At 31.7% G+C, this 16,270-nt stretch overlaps 1 protein-coding gene across 1 annotated transcript in view; it reads left to right on the top strand.

The window, feature by feature from the left end:
• The window catches only part of LOC141542499 (cadherin-related family member 4-like), an 85,004-nt gene extending 72,267 nt beyond the window's left edge, over positions 1 to 12,737 (top strand). Inside the window, exons 4-8 of the mRNA XM_074266931.1 lie at positions 1,182 to 1,312; positions 3,423 to 3,515; positions 4,308 to 4,377; positions 5,392 to 5,428; positions 12,535 to 12,737. Of these exons, the coding sequence (XP_074123032.1) occupies positions 1,182 to 1,312; positions 3,423 to 3,515; positions 4,308 to 4,377; positions 5,392 to 5,428; positions 12,535 to 12,593 (390 nt within the window). The 3' untranslated portion in view covers positions 12,594 to 12,737. The remainder of the gene's footprint in view (positions 1 to 1,181; positions 1,313 to 3,422; positions 3,516 to 4,307; positions 4,378 to 5,391; positions 5,429 to 12,534) is intronic.
• Positions 12,738 to 16,270: the final 3,533 nt, after the last annotated feature.

Here is a 16,270-nt window from a genome sequence, read left to right as displayed (position 1 = left end):
AACTGTTCAGAAAAGGGGCTGGATGACAATTGAAGCTCTCTGGTTTCTTGCCAGCTGCATCCTGCCCCTCACACAGTGCAAGATTTTTCTATACCAATAAGGAGAGAATGCCATATTAATGAGTGCCAAGACAGGATTTTATTTAACATATGTATCTAATTTAAGACATTGTTTTAAAAAAAAAAAAAGGATTCCATTATTGTTCTATAAAAAACAATAAGCAGGATGATTTCAGAGAGGTCTGGAGAGATATAAACTGATGCTAAATGAAATAAGCAGAACCAGGAGATCCTTGTATACAGAAATAACTATGTACGATGATCAAATCTGATGGATGTGACTCTTTCCAGAAATGAGGTGAATGAGGCCAGTTCCAATGATCTTGTGATGAAGAGAGCCATCTACACCCAGAGAGAGGACTGTGGGAACTGAGTGTGGATCACAACATAACATTCTCACTCTTTTTGTTGTTTTTCACTTGAATTTTGTTTTCTTATTCATTTTCTTTTCTTTTTGATCTGATTTTTCTTGTGCAGCAAGATAATTGTATAAGTATATTTACATATATTGGATTTAACACATATTTTTAACATTGCTTGCCATCCGGGGAGGGGGTGGGAAAAAGGAAGGGAAAATTTGGAATACAAGGCTATGCAAAGGTCAGTGATGAAAAATTATCCATGTGTATATTTTGAAAATAAAAAACTTTAATTTAAAAAAGGATCTATTTCCTCATTTTCCTCATTATATATCTTCCTCCTTATCCTTTTTAGCTTCTGAATCATTGTTTAAAGTCTAATCTTCAGTTTTAGTTAATCTATATATAGTGACAAGATAATTAATTTTTCTCTTGATAATTTCCTTGTTATATTATCAGCCAATAACTTGTTTCCACATCAGATGTAAAATTATCTAACATCTAGTGTCATATTCACTAAAACTACTTAGAACAGTTATTTTTTTTATTTCTGTAGACAGAAAATTAAGACAGAAAATGTTTTATTCTTTTAAATTATGCTAATAATAATGGTCAGAACATCATTTTATTAAAAAATAAAGTTGACCTACAAGAATGGAATACTTAGAAGCCACCCATCACCAATGAAGAAAAAAATCTTCAAGATATGCTGTTTCTAAGGCATCTTACTATTAATTCTTAATAGATATTCTCTCATTTTCAGATGACTACATCTATATTAATGAGAATTTCATATTACTGGACCCCTGATAATTGGATTTCTGCAGTGATAACTATAACAAGTGTCCTTTTTTTGATGTGTGTCTATGCTGTTGCATGGTGTCTCTTCAAAGAGTAAGATTTCAATTATTACTTCTTTAAACAATTTAATTCTCTATAAATGCCATCAAGAATGACTAAAAAATATTGTGAAAGACAGTGTCTAGACTATGAACTAGAGAAATTATTAAATAATTCAAGATTCTAAAACAAAATAAACTTTTGCCTGAATGAGAGTAAATTAGAGAGCATGGTGGCCAGTATTTATTTGTCTAATTAGACAGAATATCTCAATTTCCATCTTACTTTGTTAATAGTTACTGGAGTTGATATATCAAAAAAAAAAGTATGGTAGCTTTGTTTTGAAAAGAAGATACAGGGTAAAATAGTGGTATTATAGCAGTAAGGCATTTTCCCTTGAAATTCAACCTGGATATTCCAAGATTCATTTATTTAGGCAACTATCTGTAGCTTCCTATAAATGAATTTGAGTAGGAAAAATTTGTTTATAAACTAAAATACAAGTAATCTTAGAGTAGCAAATTTAAAAGTAAAACAGCTACTATATTAGATAGTCAGGAATATACTGTCTTGTATAGCTATATTTCAGTTAGACAATTTGCAAAGTTTCTCATGATATCCCTATGAAGATAAAAATCAATATAGTCAAATGCATTCAGAATTGGTTGGATGACTGGATGTGGCCCAAAGAGAATTGATTGTTAGATTAATATAAACCTAAAGAGAAATATGTAGTGCTTTGCTGAAGGGTTTTACAATTGATTGTGTCTTTATCAATTTAAGTTCATACTTCACAAATTTGCAGATGACATGAAATTAGAAGGGATAGTTAAAACTTTTAAATTCACAATTGAAATACAAAAAGATTAATAGATTAAAATAGTAGATGAAATATATCAATGTCTATTAAACACATAAAATCAGAATAAATATGAATACACTTAAGCTAAAAAAATCAACTGGAAATATAAAACATAAACAGAAAGATCACTAATAGTCATTCATGTAGATTTTTCATATCTTTTATTAATAATTTAAATTAATATTTCATAATATTGTTCAGTCTTTGATCTGATCATTTCTAATTATCTATTGGAACATCATCCTTGTCCCTCTGTTAGCCATATTTTGCTGGACATCTCTCCTGGATTGTCTTATAGACAGCTAAAACCAAAATTATTATCTCTCCATCTAAACCCACCCTTCCTAAATTTCTTATTTCTTTCAAACACATGGACATTTTTATAATCAAGCAAGCTTGAAAATTTAGATTTATGAATAGTTCTTTATTCTTTTTTCTATTCTTTATAGTCTTCATTTTCCCTTCATAATATTTCTTGCATACATTTCTCCCTTCTCACATAACTATCCTATATCACTCTTGCCTGAACTGTTGTAATAACTTACAAATGTTGTAATAACTTACAAATGTAATAACTTACAAATGTAATAATGTAATAACTTACAAAACTTCTTTAATTCTTGTCAATTTTTAATCCATCTGCCAAATGAAGTTTTCTATATTACAGATCTAACCATGTCACACATTTCAATTTAAAAATCTTTGATATCCTCTAAAATCTGGCTTTTGACTGTTCAGTTGTTTTTTTAGTCATATCTGGTTCTTTGTATCCCCACATTTGTGCTTTCTTGGCAAAGATACTGGAAGGGTCTGTGATTTCTCCTTCCGGGTCATTTTACAGATAAGGAAACTGAAAAACAAACAGGATTTTCTGAGGATCACAAAGTATTAAATTCTTGAGGTTAGATTTGAACTCAGGTCTTCCTGACTCCAGGCCTGGCTATTTCACTCTATTATCTATCTTCCTTTTATATTTGAAAGAAAAGGGGATAATGAGAAATGAAACAGGAATAGTGGGTTTGGACAGGCTTTAAATATTCAACTCAGAAATTTGTATTTCATTCCACAGGCAGTAGGGAGCCAATGAAGATTTTTAAAGAAAAAAATAACATAGTAGCCTTGAATTTGGGTAAATCACTTCATCAGCTGCATAGAGGATGGTTTGGAAATGTGTTTCCATAGATACAGTGTACCTTGCATGATTCTATTGGTTAGCAATTATTTTTCAATGTTAATGTTAACTACTTATTCTTCGAGTGACTATGTATCTCATGTTAGTATATATTATTTCCTTAAAATTAGTGCTTCAGGATGTTCAAGATTCTTCCCCAATTGTTGCCAGCACCAAATGAGCCAGCCAAGTGTTAGTACTAAGGAAATCATCGAGATGCCCAGGTAAAAGAAAGACTCATATTGTTTGTTAATCTCATCTTTAAGATTTTAACAATTATTCCAATACATTTTAAAGGTGAGGAAATAATTAAAATTATATGAATTATTTTTAATTTAAATGATCACAATTCAATTTTATATATTTTTTTTAAAAATTAGCTTAATCTTAGGATTAATTTTTCCTGCTTAGTAACTGTAACATAGTTTTTTGCATAAGGCATATGTCATTTACCTGTGAGCATGTATAATAGCTTCCCAGTTCCTTCCCCACTTTCCTTCACTATATAAATAAGGCTAAATAAGAGAGAGAAAGGGAAAGAGAGACAGAGTCAAAGACAGAAAGAAAAACAGAGAGAAAGACAGAAAGAAACAAGGACAGAGACAGGGATTGAGAGAGATACACAGAAAAACACAGAGTGAATGCAAGGACATAAACTTGGATTCAATTTTCATTTCTGGAAATATTAGATATGAAAGTTATGACACCTGGGCAAATCACTTAACTGCTCCATGCCTTAAGCAAGTCCTAAAACTGAACTTCTGAATTATGCACTGTATATTTTATCTTGGTAGAAAGAATTACTAGGAGTGCCTCCTGAAGATAAAAACACAAATCCTCTATATGATGAGTGTGTATTCTGTTAGTGCCTGATTCTGTGCTGACTAATTCTTGACACAACATGTTCACATGTTATTTTTCCTCCAACAATATGATTTTGATTACAATTAGAGACAAAATATAGGGAAAAATGCCTGTGCATAGATTCTCAATATTTCTTTAATGGTATTATTTAGGAACGTGGACTCATTTAACAGTCAACAAACATCAAATGCAAAGGCAACATTACTGCCTGGAAATGAAAATGTAAGTATAAAGAGGAAAATTAAATCAATGTTATTAAACCAAGCACTTCTGAACCTTCAAGCTTGCAGGGGAATAGAATGCATCAGTTAATAATAGTTAAGAACAGAAATAATGAAACTTATAAACAAAGAAAAAAAACAAGAACAGAAATAAGCATGATAGAAAACTGAAGTAAAAGAGTAGAAATGGAAAAAAGACAAACATTAGAATCTCTTAACCAATTAGAATTGGAAACCAGGGGTAAAGAACTTTAACTATTTAAATGAAGAATAGTAAAGTAAAAAAGTTTTAATGGACTAAGTATTTTAGTATAGAAAATTCATATTTATTTTGCTTTTGTTCCTTTGAAATATTGAAAACCATGAGGTAAATTATATCAATTTGAGAATTCCTGGAAAATATGGTAAAGGCTGAGAAATAAAGACTAAGGGATTCATTAAGTATAAAATATCCAATTACATTTGTCCTTTTGTGGAACCAAGGTTTAAATGATAGAAGCAATTCTTATATATTCTGTCATGTATATGGATATGTGTATAAATATATGTGATAGATATATTTTTACAGACATATGCATATATTATACATATATGTATATATAGAAATAATAAAATTATATACATATGTACACACAATAAGAGTTAGCTTAGAGTAATATAATTTTAGAACTAATATCCATTATTCCATTCTCCTAATTTTACCATTGAAAAAAATTGAGGTCCCTTAAAGTGAAGTACTTGATCAAGTTTCATAAAGTAAATTGGTAGTACCAGCATAAGAAGCCAGGACTCCTTATTCTCAGTCTACAGTACCTTGATGCTTCAAATTATTACTTAGGTTATGAATTACTGTGATTCCATGTTATATTAGTGATTCTAAAATAGTATGAATGATGACAGAAAAAGTTAAAATTCTATTTATGTGGCACAAAAAGCATTGACTGTGGTATCATATAGTAATATGAAGACACATTTGAGATAAAGTAGTGCATTTTATTTTTTCATTTTCTTATAGGTAGCAACAGTTTATGATGGACGTGCAATTGATCCTGGTAAGAGGCAGATAAATTTTAAAACATACACATATTTCAATGTTTACAGCTTTGTAAAAATCTATAAATAAATAGCTAGCCCTAAATGTCAATTATAATAACATTACCAATAATATTGATTTCATGGATTGCTTTTCTAAAGGTAAAATGAATTGAACCTTATCATTTAACTTTGCACTATTTCTGAGACTGCTATTCAAAGGTCAAAAGTGCTAAAATCTCATCACCTTTTTAAATAATTCTTAGTCTCCTTAAGCTAGCTGCAACATTTTACATTATTGATAGATTTTCCTCCTGGATTTTCTCTTATTCTTTTATGATTTTACTTCTGCTCATTCTTCTTCAGCCTCTTTTTTCTTATAATCCTCTTCTAATGCCTTTTTGTAGATGTCCCCTTAGGACTTTTCTTGCTTCTTCTATTTTGCTTTCTCTATCCCCTCTCCTTGGAAATACTTATTGCTGTTGTCACTCAATTGTTGTTGATTTTCCCCCCAATTATATCCATTGTGATTCTCAATTAGTTTTTTCCTAGCAAGATTATATTGAGTGATCATTCCAGACTCACACAGCTAATAAGTGTTTGAAGTGGATTTGAACTCAGGTCTTCATGACTTCAGGTCAAGTGCCCTATCCCTGCACCACCTACTTGCTTCTTCATAACTCCATATGGGGTTTTCTTGGCAGAGATACTGTAGTAGTTTGCCATTTCCTTTACCTGGTAATTTTACAGAGCCATACAGATGTCTTTAAACTCATGTCAAGAAGATGCCTTTTTTACTCTAGTCCCAAAATTCTCTGCACTGTACCAGCTCATTGCCCTGGAAATAGGTGATTTTAGAATTTCTTATCTTGAGATCTTAACTATCCCATGAACTAAATTCTGTATCTCCAACTGCTTGCTGGATATTTGTACCTGAATGTATTAATTTTGTTGCAAATTCAACATGTAAGATCATCATTTCCTTCACCTCTGCCCCCTTTTCAGGTGTCTTTTCTCTGAATTTAAATGCTCAGGTTGTTGAAACTATTATCCTTTCAGTCACCTAAGCTTAAAACCTTTGGTTCATATTTGACTTCATGTAGCCTTTCTCTTAATTTAGCATTCTTTCTCCCTCTCCCTCTTTTAAAGAATTTTTTTTGGTTGTGCTGTACTTTTGACATTTTGCAAATGAGGAAATTGAGGCAGGCAAAACTTAAATGACTTTCCCAGAGTCACACAGCTAGTGTTTAAAAAAGTTTTGAATTTAGATATTTCTGACTTTAGATACATAAACTATTTACTGTACCAGAAATATAATGAAGGAATAACCTCATTAAATATGAATGCACTCCATGTTTATGTTAACTCTCATGAAAAATAATAAGCTTCTGATTTACAAATCCTCTTTCAATGCCTTAGAGTTCTAATTTCAAACAATGACCAGTGATAAGATTCCTGATGACAATAAGATGAGACTGGAGGATAGTTCACTGAATTATTTCACTATGGGCTTAGTGCCATGAAGAATCTAAAAAAGGATGATGGCTTGAGAGAGTACTGAGTAGAAGTGGGAATGAAGAATGTAATTAAGAGACTCTCTCCTTTGCTTTTAACTCTCCTCATTCCTCTGTTTTATATAAATTCTTACTCTTTCCATGGCTATCTGTGTGTGCGTGTGTGTGTGTGTGTGTGTGTGTGTGTGTGTGTGTGTGTGTTTGGCCTCTATCTCTGTCTTTGCCTCTCTTGATCTCTGTCTTGCTATTTTTAGTTTTATTTCTTTTATATGTGGCTCTTTCTTTTTGAAGTGGAAAATCATAGCCATTCAATGACACTAATAGATAATTGTACATAAGGAGCTGGAGAAAGTTACATTAGTCATTTCTCTAAAGGAAAGCAAGATTCAGATTCAGGACTTTTCACATTAGGAAATGGAAGAAAAGGCTAGACTTTTTGGTTCAAGAAAAATAGAAAAGGAAGGAGGGAAGAGGAAGAGGGAGACAGTATTCAGTGGCTCTATTAAAGAATTTGGACAGATATGACTTTTTAGGATAGCAATAAGTAATTGAGGAATATCTGTATGGATTTGCCTTTCCTTCCTACAACACTTCTTCTCACTACTTAATAAAACTCATCTCTGGACTGGAGGCTAAGAGCGTGATATAGAAAATAAGCTCATATAGTAAAACAGAAAGAAGAAAGAGGCAGAAGGAAAAACCAAGTGTGGATAGCAGAGATAAGGAAAATTCTTATAAACACTGCTTTTCCACAGGAAGATATACATAAAGAAAAGATGGACAGAAAGGAAATAGATGATTTCTGGAAACATCATAGGTGCTAAGCAGAGGACTCATCCAAAACAATAATATTTCATTTATGGAGACACCAACTATAGCTGTAGGTCTGTACTAAAGACAGAGATACTAATAACTTTTTTATTAGTCAATAATAATAGTGCCATATTTCAGATGGTAGAAAAAGTAAAATTAAGAAATTCTATTCTTTATCTGATCTTGTATTTTGTAAAGAAGTAACCACTGTATTTTTCTAATAGAACACAGACTGCACTGAGAAAATTTAAAATAAAAAGGAGGCAATTCTTCTCCATTCTGTCCAAGTTATTTCATGTTCTTAGAACCACTTTTTAAGATATTGACATATCCAAAAATATCTCAAGGAGGGCTCCCAGAGGAATGAAAGGGTTCAAGTCATATGAGGATCAGTTGACAGAACTGAACTAAGAATTGTTACAATGGAGGAAAAAACTTTTTTTAAAATTTATTTTTTTATTAATTTTATAATTATAACTTTTTTTTGACAGTACATATGCATGGGTAATTTTTTTTACAACATTATCCCTTGTACTCCCTTCTGTTCCGAATTTTCCCCTCCTTCCCTCCACTCCCTCCCCTAGATGGCAGACATTCCCATACATATTAAATATGTTATAGTATATCCTAGGTACAATATAATGTGTGCAGAATCTAATTGTTTTTTGTTGCACAAGAAGAATTGGATTTAGATGGTAAAAATAACCTGGGAAGAAAAACAAAAATGCAAACAGTTTATACTCATTTCCCAGCGTTCCTTCTCTGGGTGTAGCTGATTCTGTCCATCACTGATCAATTGGATCTGAATTAGATCTTCTCTTTGTATTCCATCAGAATGCATCCTCATACAGTATTGTTGTTGAAGTATATAATGATCTCTTGTTTCTGCTCATTTCACTCAGAATCAGTTCATGTAAGTCTCTCCAAGCCTCTCTGTATTCCTCCTGCTGGTCATTTCTTATAGAACAATAATATTCCATAACATTCATATACCATAATTTACCCAACCATTCTCCAATTGATGAGCATCCATTCATTTTCCAGTTTCTATCCATTACAAAAGGGCTGCCACAAACATTTTGGCACATACAGGTCTCTTTCCCTTCTTCAAGATCTCTTTGGGATATAAGCCCAGTAGCAGCACTGCTGGATCAAAGGGTTTGCACAGTTTGATAACTTTTGGGGCATAATTCCAGATTGCTCTCCAGAATGGTTGGATTCTTTCACAACTCCACCAACACTGCATCAGTGTCCCAGTTTTCCCGCAGCCCCTCCAACATTCATCGTTACTTTTTCCTGTCATCTTAGCCAATCTGATAGGTGTGTAAGTGGTTGGAGGAGAAAACTTTCAGGCAGATAGGATAGCTCTTTTCAAATCATTTCATATAAAAGAGGGATTAAACTTGAGCTGTTTTGCCCCACAGAGAAACAGAAACAAAGCTACTTAGACAAATTTAGCTTTAATAAATGAAGAAACTTCCCAAAAATTATCTCATAAAAATAGAATGGGCTATGTTAAGAGATAGTAGACCCACCAATCTAGCAAAGGGGAGATATTTAGACCATTTTGTGTCTTGCAGAAGGGATTCCTTTTGGCAGCATGGGTGGTTGTAAGTCACCCTTGAGGTCTCTTCAAGTTCTAAAATTCTATGATTCTATGATTCTGTACATAGGTCAGCAAGTATCTGTAATTATAAGTGAATTAAATGTTTGACAGATCATTCAGTTCTTATGTTTCCCAGCATGAGAAATAACATAATTTTGCTAAAGAGCTCCTTTTTTTGATCCCCTAGAGTCCTAGTTTCAAAATTTTAGGATTTATTCCAATGGTTTTATCTGGCTTTGAGCCTGCTTGAAGTTTATTTTGGAGAGTGTCTGTTTATGCACGTGTGTACATGCTAGGTCAATGAGATTGTTTATGATTAGTAGAGGATTGACTTTCAGCTGAATCTTTTGGCTCCATATACTTACTAGTGTTTTTTTTTTTAATGCAGAATTATTTGTAGAATATTCATAATAAATGACATATGTATGCTACATGTACTCTAAGGCATACATATATAATGTAGAATACGATGCTAACTTACATTTCTAATATGTTCTTAAATAAAACAAGAACATTTATAACCATATCTCTGACAAATGCTTATAAGAATTTCAATGCTTCACTGAAATGATGAAAGAGAAAATAGCCAATGCCCTAGAATATAGTATATATACTAGTTACTTCCCAAATATACCACATGATGTCAGCAGTACACCACCAATATTAGAATTGATAGTCGAATTAATGAAATAGCTACTAAAAAAAAACCGCCCTTAGCCTTTTAAAAAATGAAATGCAGTATATATTGATAACCATTTCACCCTTTATGAAGGAAAATTAAATCCATTAAAATGTGTTCAACTTTATGGTATTGATATTAAATATCGGTGGTCATTTTTGAGAAATCTCCAAATGTGCTATTTTTTATCTTCCATAAATTGAATTATGAGCAAAAAAAATTAATTCAATTAAACAAGCATAAGGTCTTATACTAGCTGCTTGTACTACAGTTTGAAAAGTAAATAATTGCTGTTCTCAAGTTGTCATTAAAATGAGATGCATACTTACATGTCTATATTTTTACAAATACATATTCATATGAATATAACATATACATAGGTAAGTAATACAAGTAACAGGTAAAGACTTAAATGAAGGTGGGGGATCAAGGATGGTTTCATCGAGGTAGCAAGTGAGCCGAGTCCTAAAAGAAGGAAAAATTTTTCTAAGAGGCAGAGGTGAAGAAGCAATGCATTCTAGGCACTTGTGTTAATATGGAGGATCGCATTGTTTCTGTCAGGTTACATGTCAAATAGGAAAACTGTTCCTAATAATGTAAAAAAAAAAATGAACCAAACAATTAATTACCCAGACTGCCTCACTGTGTTCAAATTGTTCACTTGATGGACTTCCAGAGGTGGAGCCAAGTTGGTGGAGTAGAGAAAGCACACATTTGAGCTCTTCCAACATTCCCCTCAAAACAATTTAAACTAATGTCTCAAATCAAATTTTGAATGACAGAGCCAACAAAAGCTCAGAATGATATATTCTTGTAGTCCAAGACAACATAAAAGTTTGAAAAGAGAGATCTTTGAAACAGAGAAGGAGGCTGGCCCTGAGCCCACATGGATGAAACACTAGGTGGTAGTGACAGAAGTATCAGCAACTTAAGGAGCTTTTAAGCCAGAGACAGTAAGGGAGCCTGGCAACTGGTCAGAAACTGATTAGAAAGTACCCATGTTCCAGCACCAGGAGACCAGATGCTTTTTGCTTATACCCACCTCTAAGTAAAATTTCAAAGACTGAGAGGAGCACTTTTAGTAAACAAATCAAGAAGGGATAGTATAATTTATAATCCTAAGAAAACATGGGTCCTTTTTGGGTAAAGACCAGAATGCAGACCAAGAGAGCAGTGACCCAGATCACACTGCCTTGAAAGAAATGAAAACTTTGAGACCCCCAGAACCAACTCTGAAAACTGAAAAAACACAAAGAACCTGAAGCCTGCATTTACAAGTGAATTCTACCAAACATTTAAAGAACAATTCATTCTAATACTATAAAAACTATTTGAAGAAACAGACAAAAATGTCCTACCAAATTTCTTTTATGTCACAAAGATGGTTTTGATACTTAAATCATGGATAGCAAAGACAGAAAAATAAAATTACAAACCAATACCCTAAATCCACTTGAAAAAAAATGGCAAACTACTCTAGTATCTTTTCTCTCTCCTGAAAAAAACCACAAAAAACAAAAAGCATAGAGACTATGATCTTGTGATTATAAAGAGTCAGATATGATAAAATAGCAACAATAATCATAGTAAACTACTGTTTAATAAAGTCAAAGATTCAAGATTTGGTGCAAGAGCTCCACCATTTGGCAAAAATTCCTAGGAAAACTAAAAAAGTACTTTTTTTTTGGTATCTCATATTGTATATCAAGATAAGATCAAAATGGATACATGATTTAGATGTAAAGTGTGATATCATTTGGGCAGCATGGAAAAATGTACCTGTAAGATATATGGATATAATCCTTGAGTAGGGATGTGCCATCTCCTGGTTAAAAAAAAAATATTTCTTTGACACTTCACTCTGTGCAATTCTTATCCATTTTTTTTCTAATGTTCTTCAATAGAGTGAGTTTCCCAAAGTTCTAGAGAACATCCATTATAAAACACACACACACACACACACACACACACACACACACACACACATACATTTATACATATACACAGATACTCATATATATATATATATATATATTATATATATATATAATTAGGTTTAAGGTATTTATTTTTAATTATAATTATAAATTTATAAAATTTGTAAAATTTGTAAAATATTATAAAATAATAACAAATCTATAACATCCTATTTTCCCATTTAAAACATTCAAAACTGAATCTATTAGCTCTGAGATTGAGAAGCAAAATGGAATAGTAGATAGAGTAAGTGCTGAATGTAGACTCAGGAAGAACTATGTTTAAATCCTGCATTATAAACTTAATATTTGTGTGGAAAAATACAATACCTGGAAAATATACATTACCTCTCTCTACTTCTCTTTCCATATATGTAAAGGGGGCATAATACTAGCATTTGTTTCACAGAGTTGTAAGTATCTAATTAAATAATGTTATATAAAATTATTTTTAGACCATTAACTGCTATATAATGCAAGTTCTTAGATGGACATTAAAATGGAGCATTCACAATAATGGATTTTTTCTTTTCTTCAGTGACAGGAGAGCAGTATCTCTTCAATAGTCAAACAGGTGAAATCAAGATGCTGAACTAGTTTTAAAAAAAGAAAAGAAAATCTACAGACTTTAGTAGAAGATGTTTGATTTGACAAGCATAAAGGTCATTATATCTTTTTGTCTTCATATGTCTTTAGAAGTGTTTAAAAATGTCTTTTTTCAAAAAATGAAACTTTTAACAAGAAAAGAGATAGCCAACTGCTTATATTTTTATGCTTTTTTATAGTGCTCATGTTTTTATTCATCTGATTAATTATTTGTTGCAATTATATTAATGTTCATATAGTATGCAGGTAATTATTGCTTGTTAGATAAATATTTCATCATAGTGAAATATTAATGGAAAAAAAGAGAGTTACAGCATCTTGTAGATAAGATTGTTTCTCTTTCTTAAATTATGTTGATGCATTTTGAATTCAAGTGTGGATGAATTAAAGAAATAAAAAGAAAATCCCACAAAACTTTTTTTCCAAATATCTCTAAACTGACTCAACAATAATTATGTTTATGTGGTATCTTTCAGTTCTAAAATTCAATAATATTATGGCTTATTATAGAATCATTCAGAAAGTTATTTTATTTTCTTATTAATATGTTGAAGGCAAAATTGTTTAATTTGGGTAATTAAAACTACTGCTTATAGTTGTCACTTTAATTTTCTCTCAAATGAAAGTACTATAATCATTAGACACTTTGAAACCTAAGACATATGTATGTTTATTACTTGCCCTGAAACTAGGAAATTCCCACAGCTAGAAATTCTTCAAAGGGGGAGCTTATCTCAATTTTGATTAAGATAGTAATACTCATTATTTTTGCCATTACTACCATAAATGATAGCACTATCTGAATCATTCTCTTCCATTCTCCCTACACTTCAGACAAAAATGGCCTCTACTTTGCCCTGTATGAGCCCCAAAAGCATCCAGCTTTAAGTCTTTTGTCTTACTGATATTGATGCATGAAATGTCCTTCATCCCTTTTCCTTGTTGAATTCCAAATCAAAGCAATTTAATCCCAAATTCCTCTCTTCCATTTGGGATAGGCTGAGGAAAGAATAGTCAGAACTACTGAATAACATGAATGGGATGATGATAACTAAGATACAAAGAGAAAGCATAGTTGTTCAACATTAATTTTGCTTCTGTCTTCTTTGAAAATAATGACTATTGGATATAAACAGACAATTTTCAGGTGAAGAAATAAAAACAATTTATGCTCATATAAAAATACTCTAAAACAGTATTGATTAAAACAATGCAAATTAAGACAATTCTGAGGTAACACCTCCCATCACTCAGGTTGACTAAGATAACAGGAAAAAATAATGATAAATGTTGGAGGGAGATGTGGGAAAATCAGAATACTAATGCATTGTTGGTGGAATTGTGAATGATATAACCATTGTGAAGAGCAATTTGGAACTATGCCCAAAAGACTATAAAACTATGTATACCCTTTCATTCAGCAATATATTGGGTCTATATCCCAAAGAGATCATTAAAAAAGAAAAAAAAAAGAACCCACATGTGCAAAAAACTGTTTTAGCAGTTCTTTTTGTAATACCAAGGACCTAGGAATTGAGTGGATGCCCTTGACTTAAGGACTGGTTGAATAAGTTATGATATGAATATAATGGAATATTATTGTTCTGTAAGAAATGATGAGCATGTTGATTTCAGAAAGGCCTGGAAAGACGAATATGAACTGCTACTGAATGAAGTGAGGAGAACCAAAAGAACATTAACACAGTAACAACAAAATTAGGTGATGATCAGTGTAATGGACTTGACTCTTTTCAACAATGAGATGATTCAAGGCAATTCCAATAAACTTATGATGGAAAGTGTCATCCATATCCAGAGAGAGAACTATAAAGAGTAAAATGTTGGTCAAAGCATGGAATTTTCACCTTTTGTTATTGTTGTTGGTTTGCTTGTTTTTCCCTCTTATGGTTTTCTCCCTTTTGATCTCATGCATGTTTGTGTGTGTGTGTGTGTGTGTGTGTGTGTGTGTGTGTGTGTGAGTGTGTGTGTGTCTATATGTATCCCTTGCTAAAATCCTATATCCCTTGTGTCTCATTCTCTCAGGACCCTGGAGTCATCTGGATGACAGCTAGCTAATTTGATAAATGAATCATTAGTATTTTTTGATATTCATTATAAATGAGAGATGACCCTTAGGTGAAATGTTTTAACAGTGTTCTTCTGAAGATAATATCTTTAACCAAAGGAAGAAACTATATAGATAATTAATGCCAATATTATCTCAATTAATTTGAGCATAAATAAAGTACTTAGAACACCTTTCATGTAATTGAATTCCCCTAATCTGCCATTTTATCTCTTATCTCTGAGTCCACACAAAAGCTGTTAACCAGACTTGAAGTATACTATCTTTCCATTTATTGTCATCTACTTTTCATCTCTAGTACAAGGATAAAAATATTTGGATGGAACTGACTCAATCTTTCACTTAACTCTGTTAGCGTAGACCCGGCAGTACTAAAGTATGTTGGTGGAGGGAGAGGAATTAGACTAAATTATAAATTCAACAAAATCATATAATTTTTTTTCCAAAAAGAGCATCCTTTCTTTCTACTGATTATACAACCTAGAAACATAATGCATCTTCACATATTAGTTATTTGATTTAATTTTTATGAAACCTAGTTGCTTTATTGGCCTTTCTGCCTCATCTTTCTTCCATTAGTTGAAAATTTGTGTTAAGGAACAAAGACTGATTGTGTATAGAAGACTACTGATTCATAAAGAGGAGGCTGCAAAATGCCAGTTAAATGTTCATTGCTGGTTATTTTCTTTAACAAAACTATCTTTCTTATTCCTAGCTAACATGTGCCATCTGCTGGTTTTGTAAAGAGTTGCTTATTACTATTTCACATGTCATGAAATTTATTCATTATCCAATTTTGCTTAATACAATTTGCTTATAATAATGAATCATAGAAAAATCTTGTTTGAAAAAATTGAATTATATAATTGAAAATGTGTAGAATTGTATATGTATGTGTGTATATATATATGAAATAATCATTACATCTATTCAATGAAGTAGCTTAATCATATTACATCTAATTTGCCAAAAAAACTCTTTAATGTTGAAAAAAATTACTGAAAAACTTAGCTTTCCTCTACTTAATTTTTAAATAAGAAAACTGGAAGAATATATGACTAATTAAATTCTTAAAAAGGTAAAATGCTTGAATTGCCATATCTATTATAAAGCCTTATGTTGTTGATCTTGTTAAGTCAAACTTTTCTAATTTCCCATGTATCTCCTAATCAATTTCTCCACTATAATAAATAAGATTAATGGATAATAAATCATTATGAAATCTTTACTATGTTCCAGACACTCTTCTAAGCTTTGGGAAACCTTGATTTTTGGGAACTTTGGTAAATTACTACTAATGGCATATGGTTTGTCTCAGATTTTGTAAACAGCTATTAATGATGCGTTTGCCTCTCAAATCTGGAAAACAATTGATATATGCTAGCAAATGACATTAGCTTTGATTGATAGTTATCTTTCATCATAACTTAGGTTACTCTTCAGTAATTGTGATCTTAGAAGTAATTTGTAAACACCATTAGCCAAGACAATAAAAACTCAGCAGAAGCTTCAATTAACTTTTACTAGTATACTTGTGTTAGGTCTCAACCAGGACAGTCTCCTGTATTCCTCCTTTCCCCCT

Source organism: Sminthopsis crassicaudata, chromosome 5 (assembly GCF_048593235.1).
Source record: "Sminthopsis crassicaudata isolate SCR6 chromosome 5, ASM4859323v1, whole genome shotgun sequence".
Classification (NCBI taxonomy): Eukaryota; Metazoa; Chordata; class Mammalia; order Dasyuromorphia; family Dasyuridae; genus Sminthopsis; species Sminthopsis crassicaudata.
Note: the sequence above shows the minus strand (reverse complement) of the source record. Positions and strands in the feature narration are given on the sequence as shown.